The following is a 23192-nucleotide window of genomic DNA, read 5'->3' as shown; positions in this document are numbered from 1 at the left end:
TAACATGTGACAATGTCACCTTCAATGTCATTGCACTGTATGTGTTTCCCTTCCCTTTGTTAACACTTCATTACCTAACATTTCTTTTTCCTTTTTCTTTTTTTTTTAAGTCTACAAGACTTTACTTCCTTTCATAGTGGTTCAATTCAACTATGGTTATGAAATCACATACTATTATTCTTGTCGATTTTGATGTCCTTGGCGTTTTGTTTTTTGGGCTTCATGGTGTTCAAAATGTTGAGTTTTTGGTTGGTTATTCGAACGTTGTAGCAATCTCTCTGGTTTAAATCTTGATGGGGAAATCTCACCTGCAATTGGCAACCTTAAGAGTCTGCTCTCTATGTATAATTTCTTCACTTGTATTGTATCCCCCCTTCTTTCTTCTCTATTTGTCATTGTATTTGTACTAAATTCTTTCTGTACAGTACATCAACTTTAATGGGTTTTTATTTTGGAAATGATTATCATTGCACTGTCTTTTGAACAGTGATATGAGAGGAAATCACCTCTCAGGACAGATCCCTGATGAAATTGGTGACTGCTCCTCTTTGAAAAGCTTGTAAGTGTTTTATATTTTTGGAGACAATAATTCAGTTTTGCCACTAGTCTGCAGCATTTGAAGCTCACGCTCACTGAGTTTTATATTACTCTCTGGTGATATCCATTTTATCTACTATACACCAATTGATATGAAATCTGTTATTGTTAGGGACCTATCATTCAATGAGTTATATGGGGAAATATCGTTTTCAGTTTCAAAGTTGAAACAACTAGAACACCTATAAGTCTCTAGACAACCTCATGTTCATGTTTAGTCCCTTACTGCGCTAATTCTGTCTTGTATAATTTTTTTCTTCCCTTTTTTGGAATGGGTCTCCCCAAAATTTTGAAAAACAATCAGTTATCCAATTCCCTCAACCTTGTCCCAAATTCCAAATTTAAAACTCTTGTAAGTCCTCTTTCTCCATTCTCTTCTCATTTAATTTCTATCTAATTTTAGAATGATGACGAGATGCATATGTTTCAATATATGTATTCTAGAGACCTTGCACAGAATAAACTGGTGGGGAAATACCTAGGCTTATATACTGGAATGAAGTTTTGCAATATCTGTGAGTACACTTCTCCTTCCATTTTCTCAGTTATCTTTTCCATATTGGCATTTTTATGATTTCCTATGTTTTTCACATTGTAAGTTGAAATTCTTACGAATTTGTGCCTCTGTATGTTTTTATTCTTAACTTAAAACAGGTTTGCGAGGGAACAATTTGGTTGGTACTCTCTCTCCTGACATGTGTCAGCTGACAGGGTTGTGGTACTTGTAAGTTATTGATCACTTCATTCTATTTCTTATCGCTCCTTGTGTTTTCTGTATCTTGGGTCATCTTGTGATATATTTTACCATTTTGCTTCAACATGCAACGATGTAAGAAATAATAATTTGATTAGTAGCATCCCTCAAAACATAGGCAACTGCACCGCCTTCCAGGTCTTGTATGTATACCATCTAATGCAATTGCGCCAAATTCTGGATAAACGCTACTATGTCTAGTCCAAGAATGTTTAATCTCTTTTGATTGGAAGGGACTTGTTTTACAATCAGCTGATTGGAGAGATTTCTACTAATATCGGGTTCTTGCAAGTCGCTACATTGTATGTGTATAGAAGTATAGTGATTTAATTTCTTATGACTTATTTACTTAAAAAAATGCTCTGAATTTTATTTTGCATGCTAGATCTTTGCAAGGTAATCAACTCTCAGGACAAATCCCATTAGTGATTGGCCTGATGCAGGCACTTGCCGTGTTGTAAGTGCTTTAATTTTGTTGTTTCCTCAATCTGGTATTTTTCACAAAATTGAATTTATTTGAGGGGAGCTTTGTGGAGTTTTACTACTAACTCAATAGACCCGACGTTCAATGTTTTGTTTGTCTTATAACTATGTCGTTATCCTGATTTTGATCCAGAGATTTAAGCTGTAATATGCTGAGTGGACCTATCCCTCATATTCTAGGAAATTTGACCTACACGGAGAAATTATGAGTATTTCCTTTGTAATTCTTTTAATTTCCTTCATTTTCTTGATCGATTTACATTTCAAAGATGCATACGTCATTTTGAAAATAGCTAATAGTCTTTTGCTACATTTGACAAACTACTGAATTGCCGTTAAACTTCCATTCATCAATTTATATTTGTATTAATTTAATGTGAATAACAAACAAGATCATTACATTACATGATACTTAAAATGTATATTCGACTCCGTGATCTAATTGTCAACTTTCTAATTCTGATATCAGATGTTGTAGGTATCTGCATGGTAACAAGCTGACTGGGCCCATTCCCCCAGAGCTCGGAAATATGACAAAACTCCACTATCTGTACAAATTCTTTTTCATTATCCAAGCCTGTTTCTGTTAATTGATCTCTATTAATGTTTCTTTAACTGGAAATATTGTGGAATATATATGCATTTTGTGTTGGACAATCAGACTATGATATTAAGATCTCATGGCTAGAATGAACTACTCATGGTCGCTTCTGCCATCAGCCCCGTTTGAGGGGTTGTTTGAGACTTGGGAGCAACATTATACCATGAGTAGAATTCACCAAAATCCATGATCTGAGTTCTATCCAATCCGAGAGTAATATGAAAATAAGGTTTTTTAAGATTTATATTAATATTATACCATGTACTACCTTAAGAAATTTTCTATTTATCCTTTTTATATAATATATTATTACAATATCAAATATCAATCAGATTGATTTACTTAGATTAAAGTTTGAGTCAGATATCAATCAGTCATCTCACTGATTTTTCTTACAGGATGGACAAGATTCTAAAGATCCAAAGCAAAGCACTGCTGATATGACAGTTTTTGTAAGTCGTGTGATATGTGGTCCTCCCTATAAGAATTTTTGTAACTATGTGGCTTTCATCTAGCCATGGTGAGGTGATACTTTTCTGGTGATATGAAGCATACGTCAGGCATTTCGATTTGTTCTGCTCTTATTATGACAACTCCTTTGTTCTAATGCATAATACATACATAATACATAACATATATTGTTTGTTCAAATGCATAATACATACATAGATATATATACTCCTTTGTCACAGTGCTATTGGAGCACATAATGTTATTGTAGACCTTTTCACTTGTCTCCATGTGAAAAGGTGATGAAGGAGGATGAATATCACTGGATACTGGCTTGGTCTCAAATCAATTCTTTTGTTATTAATCGGTATATGAATTTATCAAATCTGCAAGTTTTGGGCGAGCAGATGGTGATGACGGTATGTCAACTGAAATTTCAGTAAACTTGGATCATGTTTATTTCCAACATTTTCTCCTTCCTAAAATCAATGGTGGTGATGACAAAATATTTGATGTGCACAAGGAATCTTTATGTAGATGCCAGGGCAGGACTTACTGTGGATTCTAAATTACTTAATTCTTTATGTTTAATGTGTTTCATATATTGTGGTATCTCTTTTTATTTTAAGTTGTCACTTGAGAACTTTACTTTAATAGTTTAATTCTAGTATCATGTGCATCCTAAAGAAAGAGAAAAAGAAGTATGATTGGCTGATTTATGCAACAGTTTGAGATATAGTAATAAATTGAGAAAGGTTATAAACTTGATCATATGTGTTGCCTTTTATTCTCCGAGAAATCTCTGATGTTTTAAAATACTAGTGACTTAAATTCGAACAAAGAATTTCCAGCTAGATGTCCTTACAGCTAATTCTTTTCTACCATGTTCAACTAGGTCTTGTGTATTGTATGGATTACTTAGAGAAAAACGTTGACGGGTTGGAGTTCAAATTAAAGCCTCTTCTCAAAGGTTAGTATTCAAGGCCTACATTGTCATTGACTTGTAACTTTTTGCTTTTTGGAAGTGATTACCGACCATCTTGGATTTCTAGTTCTTGTCATGCTTTCATATTTATCAGGTCCAGAATAAATATTGAATCGTTTTATTATCATTTGTAGCTTTCTGTAGGGTGCTGCTCATTATGGTGATGAGCTGTACTTTGTACCAAATAGGATTTCTGTTGTTTCAATCTGATGAATCTGTAAATTTTGTGATCATCAAGATTAATTGTTTAGTAGATACTAAATGTGGCAGTATTGTTCCATACAGATCATTATCTTCTCTTTGACTTCCTTGGCCAAGTAGAATTATTTTTCCTCCATTCAAATGCCAAGAAGATCATCGATACACTTATAAAGAATTTGGATCTTAGGGTATGTGATGCTTATTCATTTTAACATGCCCAGTTACTCTAACCTAATACCTTGGCCCCATTTTTATTGGAATTCAAATGGGCTTCATTTTATGCAGCTGACAGCTGTGCATTTGGTAGATGCACGCCTTTGCAGTGATCCAGGAAAGTATGTGAGTGCATTGATTCTCTCTATCAATAATGTTACATCTGGAACTTCCCCACATCAACGTTTTGTCTAAAATTGATCTCATTGAGAGCTATGGAAAACTAGGTACAAATGAGCTTCTATTAAATCATATCTGAAATAGATACAACTCAATTCGTTATCCTTTTCTGTTTAATGTACAACAGTTGAAGTGAGGTCACTTGATCAGTGGAATGCAAAACATTAATTATGACATATTTATTAATAATACGCAATGATTTTCCCTTTTATTTTATCAATTTTTTACTAGTTATAAGGTAATATTTTTTTGTTTGTTTTTTTTTTTCCAGTTTTGTTTTGGCAAGTATGCAGTTTTGTTTTGTTTTTGTTTGTGTTTTTTTGATTTAGCATTTGGTTCAATATATCTGTTATTCATTATAGTGTGTTTTGTTTTTTCAACGCGGTTGAACTTCGGAATAGTTCTTCAGCTTTTTTTATTCTTGTTTCAATTACTTCAATATGCACTTTCTTTCTCAGTCATTATTGTGTTTCATTGGTGCACTCTAAAATAGTACGTACCAATTGTCACTGAAATGTTCACTTTTGGGACTCTAAAACAGTACATACCAGGAAACAGTATGTATCTGTTGTAAAATGACTTTTTGCGATGATATGTAACTTCTGTGTGAGTGATTGGTTGATTGACACAATTAAGGGAAATCATTGAGTTAGTTTTTATCTATTTTTTGAGGTTAATTAGGGACACCAGAGTTCATGGCTTCAGAAGTATATGCTGAGGAATGCAATGAATTGGTTGATTAGTTAATGACTAGAAATAAGTTATTTTTTTTCCTTTTTCTACTGTTTCAAAGCCTCAAAGATGACTGATTTGTTTAAATTATTTTTCCAGGTACAAATCATTCTTTAACAGATGGTGAGTTGTAATGTAAATCTTATGTTTTATAGTTGTAACACTTCTACTGTTATTGATTTATGCACTTTACCTGATTTGGCTTCCATGTTTTGATGCAGGTATCTAAACCAGTGAAAAATACAGGTTCTATGCTATATCAGTTGAGTTTAGTGAATTTAGTAACAAGGACAAGACATTAAATTAAATCATAACTCATGGGCTTTGTCTTGATTTTTTTTTTCCTATTATTTTTTTGGCAAATGTTAAAATATGATTTGTGGATGTGTTATTTTTTAGTTAATGGTGATTGGATATTAAATTAAATGAAAAAGTTAATTAACGATGTATTTGCTAATTGACAGCTTTTTATATAATGGGCTTATCTTTTGACAAATGTTCATTTGAATGGAAATAGGAGTTATTGTTTATATTTGCTATTTTTTTAGTTTAAAATGGCATTTTTCGAAACCCTATTATATAGCCTTTTAAAAATTAAAAAAGCTATGACGACGTTTTTGAAATGTCGCTAAAATTTGTCAGGACGTCACTTTGCAGTTTTGTATCACATTTAGCGGCGTTTTTAAAAAATGCCGCCTATAACAAATTAATGACGTTTCTAAAGCGTCGCTAAAAATTGTCATGACGTCACTTTGCTTTATGTACCACATTTAAAAACGCCGCCTAGAAAAAATTAACGACGTTTTTAAAGCGTCACAATGCTATAGCGACGGCGGCATCCTCGGCGTTTGGTACTAAGCGTCACAAAAAGAATTAGTGGCGTTTTTGGCACTTATCGCAGCGTTTAAAGCTGAATTTCCTGTTGTGAATGGTGTTTAAAACCACTGTCAGAAGTAGACAATGTGAAAATGGTTTATCATTCCGAAGCAGCTACCTTTAGCTATCGTGATGATTCACTTGACTATCTATGGAGGAGAAAATTATCGAATAAAACTGACAAGAAACACAAAATTAAGTTATACTTAGATGAGTCGGACCATCAGAAGCCCAAGCGAACCATCGGTTTAGAACACTGAGCCATATGATCCGAAGTATCTAATCAATGGGTAATATCTTATAAGAGTGTGTCATGGAAGTAGCATGGAGGCTACCACACAATGACTCCATACTCAGCTCAAATTTGTAGGCCTTGCTCCTAATCTAGGCAAGCATCAATGCCCTAAGGGCATAACGTTATGGGCTTAAAGTACGTAGAGTGGACCTTTAGGCCATAGGCATCATTTGCTTTAAACTCCACTCGGGGAATAACATAGCTTAACAAATAGAGGGAGTGATAATGGTGACACACATATCCTCATATTGTAGGTCTATGTCTTTCAAACGATGGTAGGCACATGGAGGCTCCTAATGATGTGGCAATGACATATGATAAGGTGGGGCAATGTCCCAAAACATGTCATCGAGGATAGTAAATGTTAGTGTACAAGGCTCCACTTACAATAGGTTCTAGGGGACGTAGTAGGTAGGCGACATTCCCATCATTTTTTAGGACAAGCTAATTTTCGTGACTCAGGCTTGCATCATAGCGCTAGGAGTGGATAGCACTTGCCATCACTCCAAGTCGTGACCTCTGCATGCCATTGAGGATAGTATCACAATTTTATCATTTAGTTAATTTTTCTACAAATTCTTATCTATCCATCAAGCATAAACAAATGTCATCCATGCAAAAACAGAAGAAGGTTACAAGGCAACTTGGAACTTACGGGATCTTAGAAATGACTCCATGGTCTACAACCCCATCAATATTCTCAAGAGTGTTGGCTACTTCAACTGCGGGTAAAAGCAATGGTCCTCTAAGAAAATATCATACAACATGGACAAAAACATAGGAAATTAAGGCGATCACCGTGATAGTCATATCATGCCAAGGTCTAGTATTGGCGACGTAAATATAACATCAAGAACATTATGCCCTTCTCTAGTGATTAGTGGGAAGTCGCCTCCCGTTGGACCTGCATGGCCTGTAAATGGTCTCCTCTATACCTGTAATTATGCGATTGCAGTCATAATTATGAAATTTATTTAAGCATTGTTTGGTGCAGCTTATAGGGGCTGCTTTATGTGCCAGAGTGTTACTAACTTCTGCTTACACCTTATGAGACAAAAATAGCTAAATTAAGTTAAGAAAAATTGACTATTGAGAAGCTTAGGAAGGGGTTTAGCTTCTACTTTCAAATCATCAGCCTTAAGCTTGTAAGAAGTTGCACCAAATAGGCTCTTATTATTCTACATATGAGAAAAGGAATTGTCATTGTGATGACATTATGCCATAATATCATAATGAGAATACCTCCGCATCACCTAAAAATAGGTCTTCAATCTCTTCTGCAGTTTCCATCCAGTTGAACTGACACAAGACTTTTAAAATGTCAATTAAGTCAATTAACCCTTATTTTGGTAAATTATTTCCAGCAATTTATGCCAATAATGCATATGACAGCTTACAGATTTAATTAAAACTGGAATTGAACCTTCTAGACCACTTTTTTATTGTTTCTCTGTGACTATGAATACAAGTTTCTCACCAGCATTGAGTATATTCTGTGAGGGAAAAGAAAGACAAAAAGTTTTGATCAAGAAATCAAAATAAAATGGAAATAACATAACTAGAGTCCAACAAATAACAATATTTCGACTCACCTTCTCTTGAATAATAGATTCCTCCCCTTGCAATCTCTGATGCCCAATTAATGAAATAAGTGTTCTTTATTCAATAATATCAGCATCGTTGAATGCAAAATCAATCTACAAAATAACAAGTGAAAGGACAAGTGCAACAGCATAAAGTTTACGAAAAAGCATACAAGTGATCAATGAATTCATGGCATCATTTAATAGGACCAGTCTAGAAAACCTTCTGAAAAGAAATTTATCAAATTCAAGTGGGAATTTGCACACCCTTTTCATTTCCCCTAAGATTTTGTCTAAATTGATCTTTACATATGTTACTTTTTAAATAAAGTAGCACACAGATTCACATTTTGTTTTTTGTCTGCTTTCAAATTAGGATACAAATAGAGCTGTCTAAAGCATGTAAATACTCACAAACACTAGTTAAAATGCAACCTAGTCATTGGATACTTAGAAATCGTGCACACTTGAGAAGTATCTTGGTAGTGATCCAATGGAATTCCTGCCTTCGCTGCTTCACTAGCACTACCAACAGATCTGCATCACACCAATGAAAATTAAACTTACTTTGTGCTTGAAAATAAACAAGTCTAATAAACAGGCTTTAACTTGCACCAAGTCAAGAGAATGACTGATAATCATTGACATGTTCTATCTAGAATGAGTAAAAAAACAAAGGCGTAGAATTACACAAGAATTGCATGTTTCCTTGAACCTCTAGAGACCAGAAAAAAGAAGAGATTATACTAAAGAATTCCACTCTTTTTTTATTTCTAGAGATTTGAGGCAGTGTGTGATATGTAGTGCGAGATTTTAGTTCGTCTTTATTTTTTTCTTTTCTTTTCTTGGAGGACTCCTTGTTCTCTCGTTCTCTCTGGTACTTTTCTTCTTTTATAATAACTCTTTTGTTGCCGATCAAAAAAAAAAAAAGAATATAACCAGATGCAATAGCATCAACTACTAAGATATGCTCAGCTAATTAAGTTTCTTACATTATTAGGAATTATCTTATTATTCAATTCAATTGGTCAAGATAGTAGGCAACTTATTTGATAGCGGATAAAAAGAATGAACTCACGTGGATATTCTTACTATATCTTTTATAGCACCCACACGAAGTTGCCGACCCAAATATTGTATAGCTATGCATGAAGCAAGGCCAGATCCTAATCCAACCACCATGCCACTTTTAATGAATGTATCCACCTACAAAAGAACACCGAAGAGGCGAAGATATAGACTAGTTGCCCTTTACCTGCTCCCCACATAATTGTAGATAATCAAGAGAAGAGTGAAAAGGGATCCACAATGCTCCGTTTGTTTGGGCTTTCAGTATTTTTCTAGTGTTTGGAATTTGGTATAATAGAAAATAAAAGTCTTAACGGAAAATAAGTCTTTTTGGGTAGAAAATGTTTTTTGCTTTAAAAGGAGGAAAACATTTTCCGAACTAAACTCTTACCAATATCACCACACTACTACCACCAATCTCACATCCACCACCACCACATAACCATCACCGTCACTGCCACCCCATCACCACACCACCACCTTCATCCTACCACCACCACCACCTTCATCCCACCACCACCACCACCACCACCACCAAACATAGAAAAATGTTTTCTCCAAAAAACATTTTTGAAAAAAGTTTTATATAGAAAATGTTTTCTGCCCAAACAAATGGTGCATTAGAATTGGATTTAATTTACCAATAATTTCTGATTGAGCAACATGTCCATGATTCCCATACTATGGTCACTAGTTTCAGAAGGCAATGCAGTTCAAATAATTTGACATTGAGAATATTCTCAATATTCAACATTGAAAACATAATGTCCTATTAATTGTTTCAATCTTGCTGTTGAGGAAAAGAGAAGACCACCGTCGATCGTCCATCCTTCATTTCCCCACATCTAGAGTCCTTGTTCATGTTAGAGTTTGAGACATCATACTCAAACATGAATTAAGTTTGAATGGCTTAAAAAACACAATTTTAAACATATCTCGAACACTTATTTATATAAATAAGTGATATTAGAGAAGTGATTTGAAAGAATAGTATGCTTATGTAATAAAAAAAATGCTATTTCAAAGTTTGGAAGAAAATTTGGTGTATCTATTGCAGCAAAATGATATATTATGTAAAAGCTAAAAAAAAGCTAAAGTAAGGCTTTTTAGCTTGTTTAGGGTAAGGTGACAGCCAAAACACATTGGCTAAATAAGCTTGCCCTTTGAGCCATAGTTAAAGAGGAAAATAATTTATTACAAAGATGTTATAACCATATTAACTTAATTTGCATTATATGATAACATTAAACCAAACACACAAAACATTAGTTGTAACAAAACCGATAATATGAACAAGAAACAGGGCATACTTTTCTTTTTCTCTTTTTTTTTCATTTGGGGTTTGGGTTAAAGAACATCACAATATAGGATAGATCATAGAATCCAGATGAGGAAAAAGAGAATGAAAGTGAGAATGTTACAGTGTGCTTGGCTGCAGATTCAAGGAGAGGAGCATTGTAGTGAAGGAGGCAGGCTCGAGTGATGCTAACAAGAGAATTCAATCTTCTTCTTCTTCTTGTTGAGTCTAATCCGAAACCCTTCTTCAGACTTGCCTGAAAATGCAGATTCACGGTAGAGATTGAAGGAATTATTGCTGCCACTGCTGCCATTCCTCCCTCTCTCTCTCTCTCACTCTCTCTCTTCTCTCTCTCTCTCTCTCTCTCTCTCTCTCTCTCTCACACACACACACACACACGCTCACTCCACTTCGGATAAGGAATATTATGCTTGGTCGGACCAAAAATTATTATAAATAGGGGAATATCAAAAAAATAATAATAAGAATTATTTTAAAAAATTAATTACAAACTCATAAAAATATTAATGATTTATGCATTAATATACTTTATGAATTTATAATTATTTTTTGTACTTCTCATTTTTGTTTTTCCCCTTATACATAAGGGTTAATTTATTTATTTATTTTAAAAGTCACTTCCATTTAAAAGTTGAAGCACAATTTTTTTTAAAAAAATTGAAATGTGTTTGGATCATTTACCCATCTCAGAAGTATAAATCAGAGGATCAAACGATACTTTCTTAATCACATAATGTAACACTAATAGGAGTCAAATATGAGTAGAGTATGTGAAAAGCAAACTTAGAAGCACAAGTTATTTATTTTTTGTTTTTGATAATGAGGAACTATGTCTTTGTTTTTTGGCCCATCACAAAAGCGTAATCTCAAGAATCAAGCAACACTTCTTAAAAAATGCCAAATTTTTGACATTTTAACCTTTTAATTATTATTTTTGACCTTTTTATTAAAATAATTACTTGCCAAATGACTCCTAAGTTTGTTACGAAGTTGTTTGTTATGTTAAGTTATTTTGGTAAAAATATTTATATTTGTTAGGCTATTGTTGTTATTTGTTTTGATACTCTTTTTTTTTCAAAAAAAAAAAATTAACAAAGTAAAACTTTAATAAATTAGTCAGTTCAGTTCCAAAAAAAAACTCCACTCAAACTTTAGTTTAATTTATTGAGTTCAAATTGGGCTTATTCGAGAATTTTCAAAAAAACAAACTATGTATCCAAAAATATATATTCATAAAAATATCTAAAATTTAATTTTAAATTAGATACGGTGTAAGTCACATTCAAAAAGAATTTGTTTGACATACCATAAAAGAGAAGAGAAGGCCTAGCATGAGAGAGAAGTGCTTGTAGGGAAGAAGAGAAGGCCTAGCATGAGAGAGAAGTGCCTGTCAGTTAGCCAAGGAGATTGCCTCAAACCAAACAAGGAGGTTCCAATGTATAGAAATAAACCCATTACAGAATCGAACACAAAATATATATAAACAAATAAGATTTTCTAAAACTAGATCTTATTAACAAATTTTGTAAAATCTTATCCATTTATATTTTGAGATATTTCTGTATTGATAAGAGAACTTAATATATAAACATATGGTGTGCTTGAACAACCCCTTTGATGGACGAGGCAAGTCGTCCTTGGCTACCAAACAAGACTCTTATCTTCATGTAAGGCCTCTCTTCCTCTAATACTCTCATATTTTCATGCTCAAATTGGATGCCAATACCTAGTTTCAAAGATCTATTTATAGCCAATCAACTTGCTTCACCTCTCTCTCTCTCTCTCTCTCTCTCTCTCTCTCTCTTGTTTTTGACTTTTTTTTCTTATCTCATCCACCTGTCATCTTCATTATCTAGATGTCCATGATTGAATATATTCTATTGATTTGTAGGGACACAATATGCATCTAGTTCATGTCATAAAAATTAAGTTATCTAATGGAAAAATAGAATTTCAATGGAGAGAAAATGTTCTTGATTGATTTTTTGTGTGTAAGAGTGGTCACTTGGCGCATTTGCTAGGCAACTTGACTGAATTCCTTCATCTAACCTTTTACCTCCTTCCAAGGGTATGGCCAGTTGAGAGCCAACCAACTAAGCCCAAGTGTCTCAAGAATATGGTAAATTTACTAGATATGTTTGAATCATTTTTGGTAAGTTTTTTAGAATTTTGATTTTTGAATCCAAAATGAGTAATGTGTCTTTTATAGTTTGATATTTATTGTTGAACTCATTTGTTAATAGTTTAAACCTGTAAAATAATTATTTAAGATAGTGTTAGAGCTATAGTTCCAAAAGATCTTAGAGTCAAATCTTGTTTGCTTCATTGTCTCCATTATCATGCACTCAATCTATTTTCTATATTCTCTTCATGTGTTTTAACCATAGAAACCCTTTAACTCTATGTTGGAGCTCTCGCCTTCTGGAAAGTCACCCAACTGACACAAGAAGTCAAATTCAACATTGAAAACCTAATGTCCCATTAATTGTTTCAATCTTGCTGTTGAGGAAAAGAGAAGACCACCGTCGATCGTCCATCCTTCATTTCCCCACATCTAGAGTCCTTGTTCATGTTAGAGTTTGAGACATCATACTCAAAACTAATTGTCATTAGGTAGAGAGACCTCCAAACAACATGAATTAAGTTTGAATGGCTTAAAAAACACAATGTGAAACAAATCTCGAACACTTATTTATATAAATAAGTGATATTAGAGAAGTGATTTGAAAGAATAGTATGTTTATGTAATAAAAAAAATGCTATTTCAAAGTTTGGAAGAAAATTTGGTGTATCTATTGCAGCACAATGATATATTATGTAGAAGCTAAAAAAAGCTAAAGTAAGGCTTTTTAGCTTGTTTAGGGTAAGGTGACAGCTAAAACACATTGGCTAAATAAGCTTGGCCTTTGAGCTGTAGTTAAAGAGGAAAATTACACTTAATTCATAAAGAAACTAAATTCACAAAACAAAATAAATATTTTGAGATTTTTCTATGGTACAAAAGAGTAGTTAGATTCATAATAAGTAAAATGAGATACAAAAAATTAAGTAATGTACAAGAAGGAAATATTCGTCGCTCTCCATACTCCTCGTGTCTAAGTTCTGTGTAACGTCGCTCAACTTGAGAACAGAAAGACGGTGAGCTATCCGACGGGTGTGCAGCTAGAAAACCCCTTTCGACGATCAAGTTAGCACACTTAGAGAAAAGAAAAAGAGAGAAGAGACAAAGAGGTAGGTAGCTCTGATAACAAGAATGCCAGGCCTGTGCATGGAGGCGCTACGCCATTTATATAGTTTCTGAGCGCACATCTCTGTCCGTCCTTCCTTGGACGCGTGGATATGCTCCCTTCTTGTCTTTTTCCACGTGTAAGTATAAATACTGCCAAACACTGAATGGTGAAACTGCCTAAAGGTATTGACGCCTATGGATGGCGGAATCTCCTTTCTATAATCCAATCATGCCACGTAGCAATTCATACTGTACTATATTTAGCACGACGCTACAATCTGCCCTTAAGATCGTGCTACCTATCCGATCCTAACAGAACTTTGAATATCGGCTCGACCGAGCTCATGCTCAGTCGAACCTGGTCTATCAAGGACCGGATTAGGGCCTCAATCTGGATTATCTTCAATGGTCGAGCTAATCAACTAGTTCGGTCTTCTACATTAATTCCATCTTCATCTGTCAAGGTGCTCGCCGCTTGATCTCGGTGCATGGCAGAATGGCCTAGCCCGATTTAAGGTATCATCGAAGATACCTTGGTTCAATATCTAGGCTCAACAACTAGCTCAGTCCAAGCTCCAGACCTTGGGCCAGCCCAATGAACTAATTCGGAACTTCGGCCCAATCCACACTCAACTGAGACAGCCCGGTCGCATGACCCAAAGATGTGTCGAGTCATGACTAGCTCGGCCCGCCTGTTTGGTGCAAACTCCCCTCACAGGTAATTTTCTTGAAATGGTGAGAAAGTTAGCTTAGGTAGCTAGCCTTCACAAACTTCTTCTTTTTTAATAAAAAAAATTACTCAATGTGGCATGTAAGATTGAGCAGAAAATAATTACCCCTTTTGCTTTCTAGTATTTTCTCTGACACCTTCTCATAATTTTAAGATAGTAAGGTTTGACCTCACTTTAAAGGGATGGTAATTACAAAATCTTCAAAAGAAAATCTCATTGAAAGTTTGATGTTATGGTTAGCTGTAGTGCTTGCTAGAACCACAAGTGGGAATCAATCTCTCAACCTTTCTTATCCTTAACTTTGTTGACTTATTATTCCAATTCGAGTATTAATTCACAGGACATCTATGATGTGTCCCACCAAACAACAACAAAAAAGTCAAACGCCTTTGCCACTAAACCAAGTTTTTTTTTGGTTTTGTTCTACTCCAATCATGCATTGGGTTGTTATTCTCGCTAATAATAATTATCAAAGGTCCTATCTGAAATACTAATAATTATCAGAGGTAGCTCAATTGTTAAATCACTTAATATATTGTTTAAGATTTTTTTAAAAAAAATTATTGTTGAATGTTTTAATTTTTCAAAAATCTAATGAAATAAGGTTTCATTTTGATATTCAATCTAAAATTTTATAAAATTTTAAACTTTAGTTTATTAATATTATTATTATTTGTTAGTATTATTATCATGAGCGTGTGTATGTGCACGTGCATGCTCACATATGAGGAGAACAAAGAAAAAGAAGAATTTAATGGCATGAGGATTAAAATACACTTCAAAAGTAAGAAAAAAATATAAATAGTGATCATGTCCAATAAATGTGCTTTCAACAAGTATTCATATGTTGGTCTTAGTCTCTTTTCGAATTTTATTAATGATTTAAAATTAATTACTTTTTTCAATTATAACATGTACTAGTCTTGTTAGAGAGATGGAGTGATTGTTGCAGCCTTTGCACAGCAATCGCGATTGTTCCTTCAATGAGATTTGTTTTAAATTTTATTTCAATTATTCAAATCGTTTATTTGTTAAAATTTATTAAGTAAATTTTAATAAAAACTTTAAAAATAAAATAGATGTAACAATTATTGTTTGGAGTATTTACGTGTAAGTCCTAATAGGTAGACTTATCATTCAATAGGTCTTGTGAGAATTAATGGTATTTTTTATCAAACACTATTAAAAAAATGTCACTAATTGTTAATTTTTAACGACAGTTTGAAAATTGCTACAAAATATGCCACAAATTATAAGTTTTAGCAACCGTTTGAAAAACTCGTTACAGAAAAACGTATCTAATTATAAGTTTTAACAACAATTTATAAAAATAATAATAAAAAAATTACTAATTTTTAAATTTTAACAACATATGTAAAAAAAAAAATATTACAAAAAGTTATTTTCAACAATAGTTTTATTAAAAATTATTTTTAATAAGACTTAATAAAAATTAAATCTAACTATTAAAATTTATTAATAATTTCCCCTTAGGTTGTTTCCGTTGATTCTCAAATGGTTGCAAATAGGTTGTGGTGTTTCAAGTGTTATGCGTTGACACATGCAAGCATGCATTTATGCACTCTTTACTAGGACACTCAAGACATTTCACAGAAAATAGGTTGTGGTGTTTAAACATACGATGGTGTGCTGCATATATTAATTAATATATTAATATTAGTTTTAATATTATTATTAATCTATTTATTATATAAATTATAAATATTAAAAAAATTTTAAATTATGACATATTATTAATTAATACGTTAATTAATAGGTATAGTATTATTCTTAAACATATCAACTTTAAAGCTTGTCTCTTTGAACATTTATCAGCGCTCATTTCAATTCTTTGTCTTGTTCTCTCCCAATCGGTGGCACTACCCTCAATGTCGTTTTCTCTCTAAGCAGTTACATAAAATCATCTCAATTTAAGGAAGTATTTGAATTTGATAAGTTTATATTAAAATAGATTTTGATAATTTGAATTGTTAATTTTATAAAAAAATAAGATGTTTAAACATTGATATCTATATGTTTAGATTAAATTTGTATTACAAAAAATGTATGAATAATGTTATATGTACCAATTAATGTATTACCTAGTATACTAACAGATGATGTGGCATAATTTTAGAAATTTTAAATACTTGTGATTTGTATAACATGTAGGGTTAGTAATAATGACATAACACTAGTTTTTTTTTTTTTTTTTTTTTTTGATCGGCAAAGAAAACTATATAGATGAGAGCAGGAAAAAAGATACAGAAGAACAAAAAGGAGAAAACTATATAGATGACATAACACTAGTTAGTACACTAGTATGTATATTAATTGGTCCATGTAGCACCACCAAAAATGTATAGTTGTTCTTGAAATTATATTCATCGTCCATTTTGTAAAACAAATATAATTTAAACATATAACTATCGATATCAAATCATCTTGATATTTTACATGAATATTCTAATTAACGAGTCTTAAAAAGTGAACGATTCGTGTAACGCCCTCAAAATAATGCTTAGAAACCCACATTATAGACATGCATAGACATAAGTAAATAGAACTTAATTCCATTCATCAGAGTATTCCTTACAAACGTATTACATGTTGAAAACAAAAGTAAATACCCAACGGCTTACAACTTTCCAAGCCAACACTTGGTTACACAAAAGAGAGTACTAACTCATATCATAAAAAGCCCTTGGAATGAATGTACATGTAATACAACAAAGATAACAAAATAATAAATAGTCTTTAACTTTTAGAACCTTCCAAGCTATATCCTTGGAGGTGGCATATCACCTAGACCTGAAAATGATGTCCCATGAAGGGTGAACCACAGCCCAGTAGAGATATACTAAACCAAATATAAGCAATGACTAAAACAATAGTATTTGATAGGAGGTTAACACTTATAAACCAATTTATCTCACAATACAGTTCCATGACAAACAAGTCCATGTTACATTTCATTTCTCCGTAACTTATCAAAATCATTTCATATTGCATGGCTCAGAACCTAGCCAAACAATTCAATGAGACTAAAATTCATACTAAAACAATTTCATATTTTCACAATTCATAAATGACATTTCATCTCATATTCAAACATTTCCATACTCCAAATAATACACATATTTGTTGTATTAATACTTCCATTTAATACACATATTTGTTGTGTTAACACTTCAATCTGATACACATATTTGCTGTATTAATGGAGTTCATCCCCTATCTTCTCCTAAACCGGTTTGAGAGTCCGTCCCCTATCTTCTTTCAAACCATGGAGTACATCCCCTATCTCCTCCCACACAATACATATATTCCAAGTATATAAACAATTATCATATACAGGGATCAATCAATACACATATTTGATGTATTATTCCAACTGTCATATTCATTGACAAGTTCAATGTGATTAATTTCGGTTTTCCCTAATCAACATGAAGTGTCTACAACAATTAAGACTATCCTCCACCAATAGCCCAAAGCAGATATTTCTAAACAAAACATAAATGCATCAACAGATATAATATCAACATTTTCCATAGGTGAGTGATAAATTAATCCAATTACACCATATAACCCCATAATTTCCCAATCTCGTGATTCTCAACTCAATTTCTCATTTCTCCAAAATTTATTATACAAATTTATTTGTCATAATAACTAGGGCATTTTCCCATATTTCACATATCAACCCTAAGGTTTGATTTCACCAATCTAATAACAATAATTCCATTTTTCAACAACTCACAAACACCTAGGTCTTAATATTTGAAAACCCCTCTTTCATAAATTAAATAACAATTCCTAACTTTCTCAATATTACCCAACATCACCAACTATTCAAAATAACCAAAATTGAAGACAAAACTCATAAGATGGAGTAGGGTATCCCTACCTCGAAACAAAGAGACCAAAGGAGAAGATGGTGAAAATCCAAAGTACTCCAAATCCACAAATTTTCAGATTAAAACGTAGCCCAAACAACCCTTTATCTTTCTTACAAAGAACTTAGGGTAGAAACACACTAAAAAAAGATGAAACCCTAGAGAGAAGGTGTGTAGAGAGAGAGCTCGGATCTAGGGTTTTGAAACCAAAAGAGATGAAAAAGTGAAGTGTTTACCCGCTGCTGTCTACTGATATAACACAGGCTCGCTCGAGCGAAAGATTGGTCGCTCGAGCGACCAGACACAAAGAACTCTCGCTCGAGCATAAAATGCCTCGCTCGAGTCAACAATGCGAAGCTTCAGGTCTGCAACCCAGAAGCACGCTCGAGCGACAGAATGCTCGCTCGAGCGAAGAAACCCAAAACATAGACCTCGCTCGCTCGAGCGAAGGACTTCTCGCTCGAGCCACCAGACACAAAACTCAACTCTCGCTCGAGCGAAGGAACCCTGGCTCGAGCGAAGGATCTAAAACACAGAGGTCGCTCGAGCGACAAAATGCTCGCTCGAACGAAGGACCAAAATTCTGGACAGCAACTATTTGCTCCCGATCACACCTAACCTGTAACAAATCTGCCCAACACATCCTATTACTCAAAAATAAGGAATTAAAGGATGGCATCAAGACATATACAACAACAAGCTCCACGGAACTTAAGTCCGGATACAACAATCAAATGGGGAAAGACCGGGATCGCTATAATTCGAATCATCGAAATTGGTCTAAAAAAAACCTACCAAAACCAAATACTCACAACTTGAAAGAAGCCAAAACCATATTAAAAATTAGGTAAAACATGCCTTCGAAATATGTGAAAATGTTAAAATATATATTAATTTCAATAAAAGTATATTAAATTTAATAAAAATTGTATTATGTTATTTAATTATTATTATTATTTTTTATACTTATGCCTTAGGGGCCCTTATTAGCAAAATTCTTTTATTAATTTTTTAATTTTTTTATTAAAAAATATATAAAATATAAAGAGAATAAGTTAACTTTTTATAATAATTAATTTGTTAACTTTTTAATTAATTTAACCAGTTTCTAAATAAGATTTAATTTTAGTAGATTCATTTTAAATATTAATATTTTGTTATTGCATAACATGTTAATTCGTAAAATAATAATAATAAAGTTTTTTTTTTTTTTTTGCATGGCATTCTTCATAAATATTGATAGTCATAGATACACTTCACTAAGGAGCTCCATCACTTAAAAGAGACTGCTTTATTTATATGTTATATGCTAAGTTATATGATTGATTTTTTGTATCTGTAAAATTATGACTTAAACTTTTTAATAAAATTATAAAATTATGATGAGATCAAGAATTTGCAAAATAATAATAATAATAATAATAATAATAATAATAATAAAGTTTTTTTTTTTTTTTTTTTGCATGGCATTATTCATAAATATTGATAGTCATACATATACTTCACTAAGGAGCTCCATCACTTAAAAGAGACTGCTTTATTTATATTTTATATGCTAAGTTATATGATTGATTTTTTTGTATCTGTAAAATTATGACTTCAACTTTTTAATAAAATTATAAAATTATGATGAGATGAAGAATTTGCTGCCATTTGACATTCCATTAGCACCTCCCATTCCTCAAATTCCATTTGCCCCTCCCATTCCTCAAATTCCACAAATCCCTGGAATTCCCCCACTTCCTACAAGCTCTCTGCTCCCTCCTCTCCCTCCTTTCCATTTCCCAAACATTCCTTAATTTCCTTACACCACCTCCTTTTTAAGCCTTTTATATAGAAAAGCTACTAGAGACTTAGAATTCGTGCAAAGAAAAATACTCAAAAAAAAATAATACGTAATTCAGATTCCTTTTAAGTGTGAACTCAACTACATGAGTTATGAGTTTGTACCTTTATTATTTAATTAGTAATAACTTGTAAACTTTCTTATCATATGCTCTCTCTCCTTTTGATTAAGTAATCAACCAAGTTTGTTATATGTTATGTGCTTCTTTAACACATGGGATTTGAAATGAGGCTTACGAAATTGGGATCGTAAGGTCAAATCAGATCTCTTGTGTCTATGTATGTATTTGTGTTCTAATTTTGTATCTTTGTATTATGTAACTGCTAAAAAAGTGTGGCTTATTTCTTTTAAGTTACCATTAAAAGCTTTGTACGGAGGAACATGGAAGATGGCATGAATATTTGATAGTAAGTAAATTTAATCGTCATGACATTACTCAAATTAATTTACAAATTTGATATGATTTTAGAATTTATAACATTAATCACTTCAAAATGATAGGAACATCTCATGCAAATAATAAAAAAATATACTGTATAATTTATTAATTTATATGGCATTACCCTAATCGTTATTATAATGGTGTGGTATATATGCATGCTGCCAAAAGGTGCGTTTGGAAGCCAAAGCTAAGGATTTCACTTGAACCTCATTTATTATTATTTATTTATTTATTTATTTTGTTGGCTGTGTTTAGACCTAAAATTTGTCATGAGAATTATGAGATTTGAAAAAAGAAAAAAAGAAAAAAGAAGAAAAAAAAGCATGAAATAAAAAATAAATCAACAATACTATGTCATATATGATAAGATTACACTCATCAATTTTTTATACCATATTCATCATGCTTGTCACTACAATTTTGATGTAATACGTCTCACCGATAATGTATTTCTTCAATCAAATGTTGACAACTACATTGACACATCACATGCGATAAAAAAAGAAAATAAAAATAGATAATCATTGTAACATTGTTCTACCATATAAAGCACTGCATAAATCACCGCTACTCACAAGGCAGTTGGTGCACCCGGCCAAACCTCTCGCCTCTCTACCTGTTTGCTTCTCGCCTCCCTAATGCCCCCCACCCCTTCTCTCCCCAGCCCCCGCTCCTCCCTTCCCTACCACCCTTGAGACCCTAAGCCATCTCCCTTCAAACCACCACCTCTGCCACCAAACTCCCCCCACCATCAACACACCCTGATCTGGAAGAGAGACTATGAAAAGAACTACACCATAGTGAATTAGAGGGTTTTTCAGGGATTGCACATGTTTATGGATTGAATGAGATTCACAGTGAAAAAATGGTTGAATTTGCCAGCCGTGTGAAAGAAATAGCATTGAATCTTGAGAATGAGAATGTAGAGATTGTTGTCTTTGGCAGTGATACCGCTATTAAAGAAGGAAATCTTGTCAACTGCACTGTGTCTATTGTGTTTTATCCATAAGCATCAACCAGGTTAATTTACAGCAATTGCAAAGGATGGAGTTTATATCACCATATAAACTAGCACTTTGGCAACCACAGAATACATATCATTTGCATTCATAAACAACTTGGTACTTTCAATTCTTATTGCAAGCATCTCCTATAGATGTAACAATGAAGGAACTAAAAACACTTCCAAATTCTGAAATAAAGCCGGCAAATCAAAACAAAACTGGCTTGTATATTTCAAATGGTCTCGATAAAAATTTGTAATGTACAAAAAGTCATTGCTACAATAAGTTAACACCACTATCTATTAATCAAGATAAAAAATCAGCATCATGAGTAAGCACAATGCAAATATTTTGTGCACGACCCAGAATCAGGATCTCTACCTGTTATCCAGATACTATTTTGTGCACGAGAAATTATTTTTAGTTTTAAAAACAAAGTCCCTATAAGTTTAAAAGTTGAGGGTCGTTGTGATCCTCAATCCATTGGATGACTGTTCATCGTTGTAACATAAAATACGCCAATTTATTTCTTCTGAAAGGACTCCTTTTGGCTTGGTGTGGAAATTCCTATGGCTGAAACTTCCATTCAGACATATAATTTTTTTTGCAGCATCTTCATGCTGATTGGTGGTAGTATTAATCCAACCAATAGAGATGTTTTCACTTTAAAAAACAAAAATGAAAGAAGAAAAAGAGACTTTTTGTATTCCAGCTCCCAATCATTAATTGATCAACTTCTTTTTCCCTTAATTTCCTCTTTTGGGAGGGCGTGATTGATCAAGTTCAATGTGTGAATAATGGAAACTATTAGAGAGTTGTCATTTGAGATCATTCAGCTTGAAAATTATTTTAAGTTAGTATTAGGTTTTATTTTTGACAACTCCGTTTGACAAAACTCTTTTCAGTTGTATTTATTTTCGCACATTTTATTTCAATGAAGTTATGAGTTTATTAGATGCGAATCCAACCCGAATCGTGCCTTTGTCAATTTCCACAGATCAAAATTGAGGTTGTTACAGGATCTAGTGTTCCAGATTTTCCAATTTTGGTCGTCCCGCTCGAGCAGGACAAAGGACGCTCGAGCGGGGATTGCAAGCTCACAGAATCTCTGTTTCGCCTGAAAAAGTACTGGATGGTGTGATTCTCCGCTCGAGCGTGGGAACTTCCGCTCGAGCGTGAAGCCTATATGAATCACATAATTTTGAAGCCTTCGCTCGAGCGGGAATTCCCACGCTCAAACGGACCGCGCGAACACAGATTCGTGGATTTTTATAAGGAATTGATTTTCTTCCAAAACTAGGATTACTTTGGTTTTCTATAAGTAGTTGGTTTTCTCTCAAAACTTGCACAAGTCCTCCAGACCTTCTTTTTGGATTCTGAGGTTTATATCTGGAGATATCTTGCTAGTTTTTTTTTTGATGTTTTGATTGAGTATTCAACTCATGGTTTAAAGAGTATACATCTGTAGACACCCCATTTTTGACTGTCCTCAAGACTTGGACGTCACCGTTGGAACACTCGGTGATCATCCGTGCTTGTGTTCGTGTCGAGTTCCCGGAGGTCTCGGCTGCGCGCCTCGCCTCAAGATCTCTCGACTCGACTTTTCGGTGTCTGGTTTTGCACCAAACACTTGTGTTTTCGCCTTGAAAGGCAGGGAATGGCTTGTTGGCCATTCCCACACCCCACCGGCTGTCCCCTCACATCA

The 23192-nt window shown here is 33.3% G+C and overlaps 1 protein-coding gene across 1 annotated transcript in view; it reads right to left on the bottom strand.

The window, feature by feature from the left end:
- Positions 1-12713: 12713 nt before the first annotated feature.
- Positions 12714-23192, bottom strand: part of LOC114269122 (uncharacterized) — a 44630-nt gene continuing 34151 nt past the window's right edge. The window contains exon 6 of the mRNA XM_082888789.1: positions 12714-12773. Coding sequence (XP_082744915.1) covers positions 12714-12773 — 60 coding nt within the window. The remainder of the gene's footprint in view (positions 12774-23192) is intronic.

This window comes from Camellia sinensis, chromosome 9 (genome assembly GCF_055761805.1).
Source record: "Camellia sinensis isolate YWXY chromosome 9, ASM5576180v1, whole genome shotgun sequence".
Taxonomy (NCBI): domain Eukaryota; kingdom Viridiplantae; phylum Streptophyta; class Magnoliopsida; order Ericales; family Theaceae; genus Camellia; species Camellia sinensis.
This window is presented reverse-complemented; position numbering and strand designations above follow the sequence as displayed.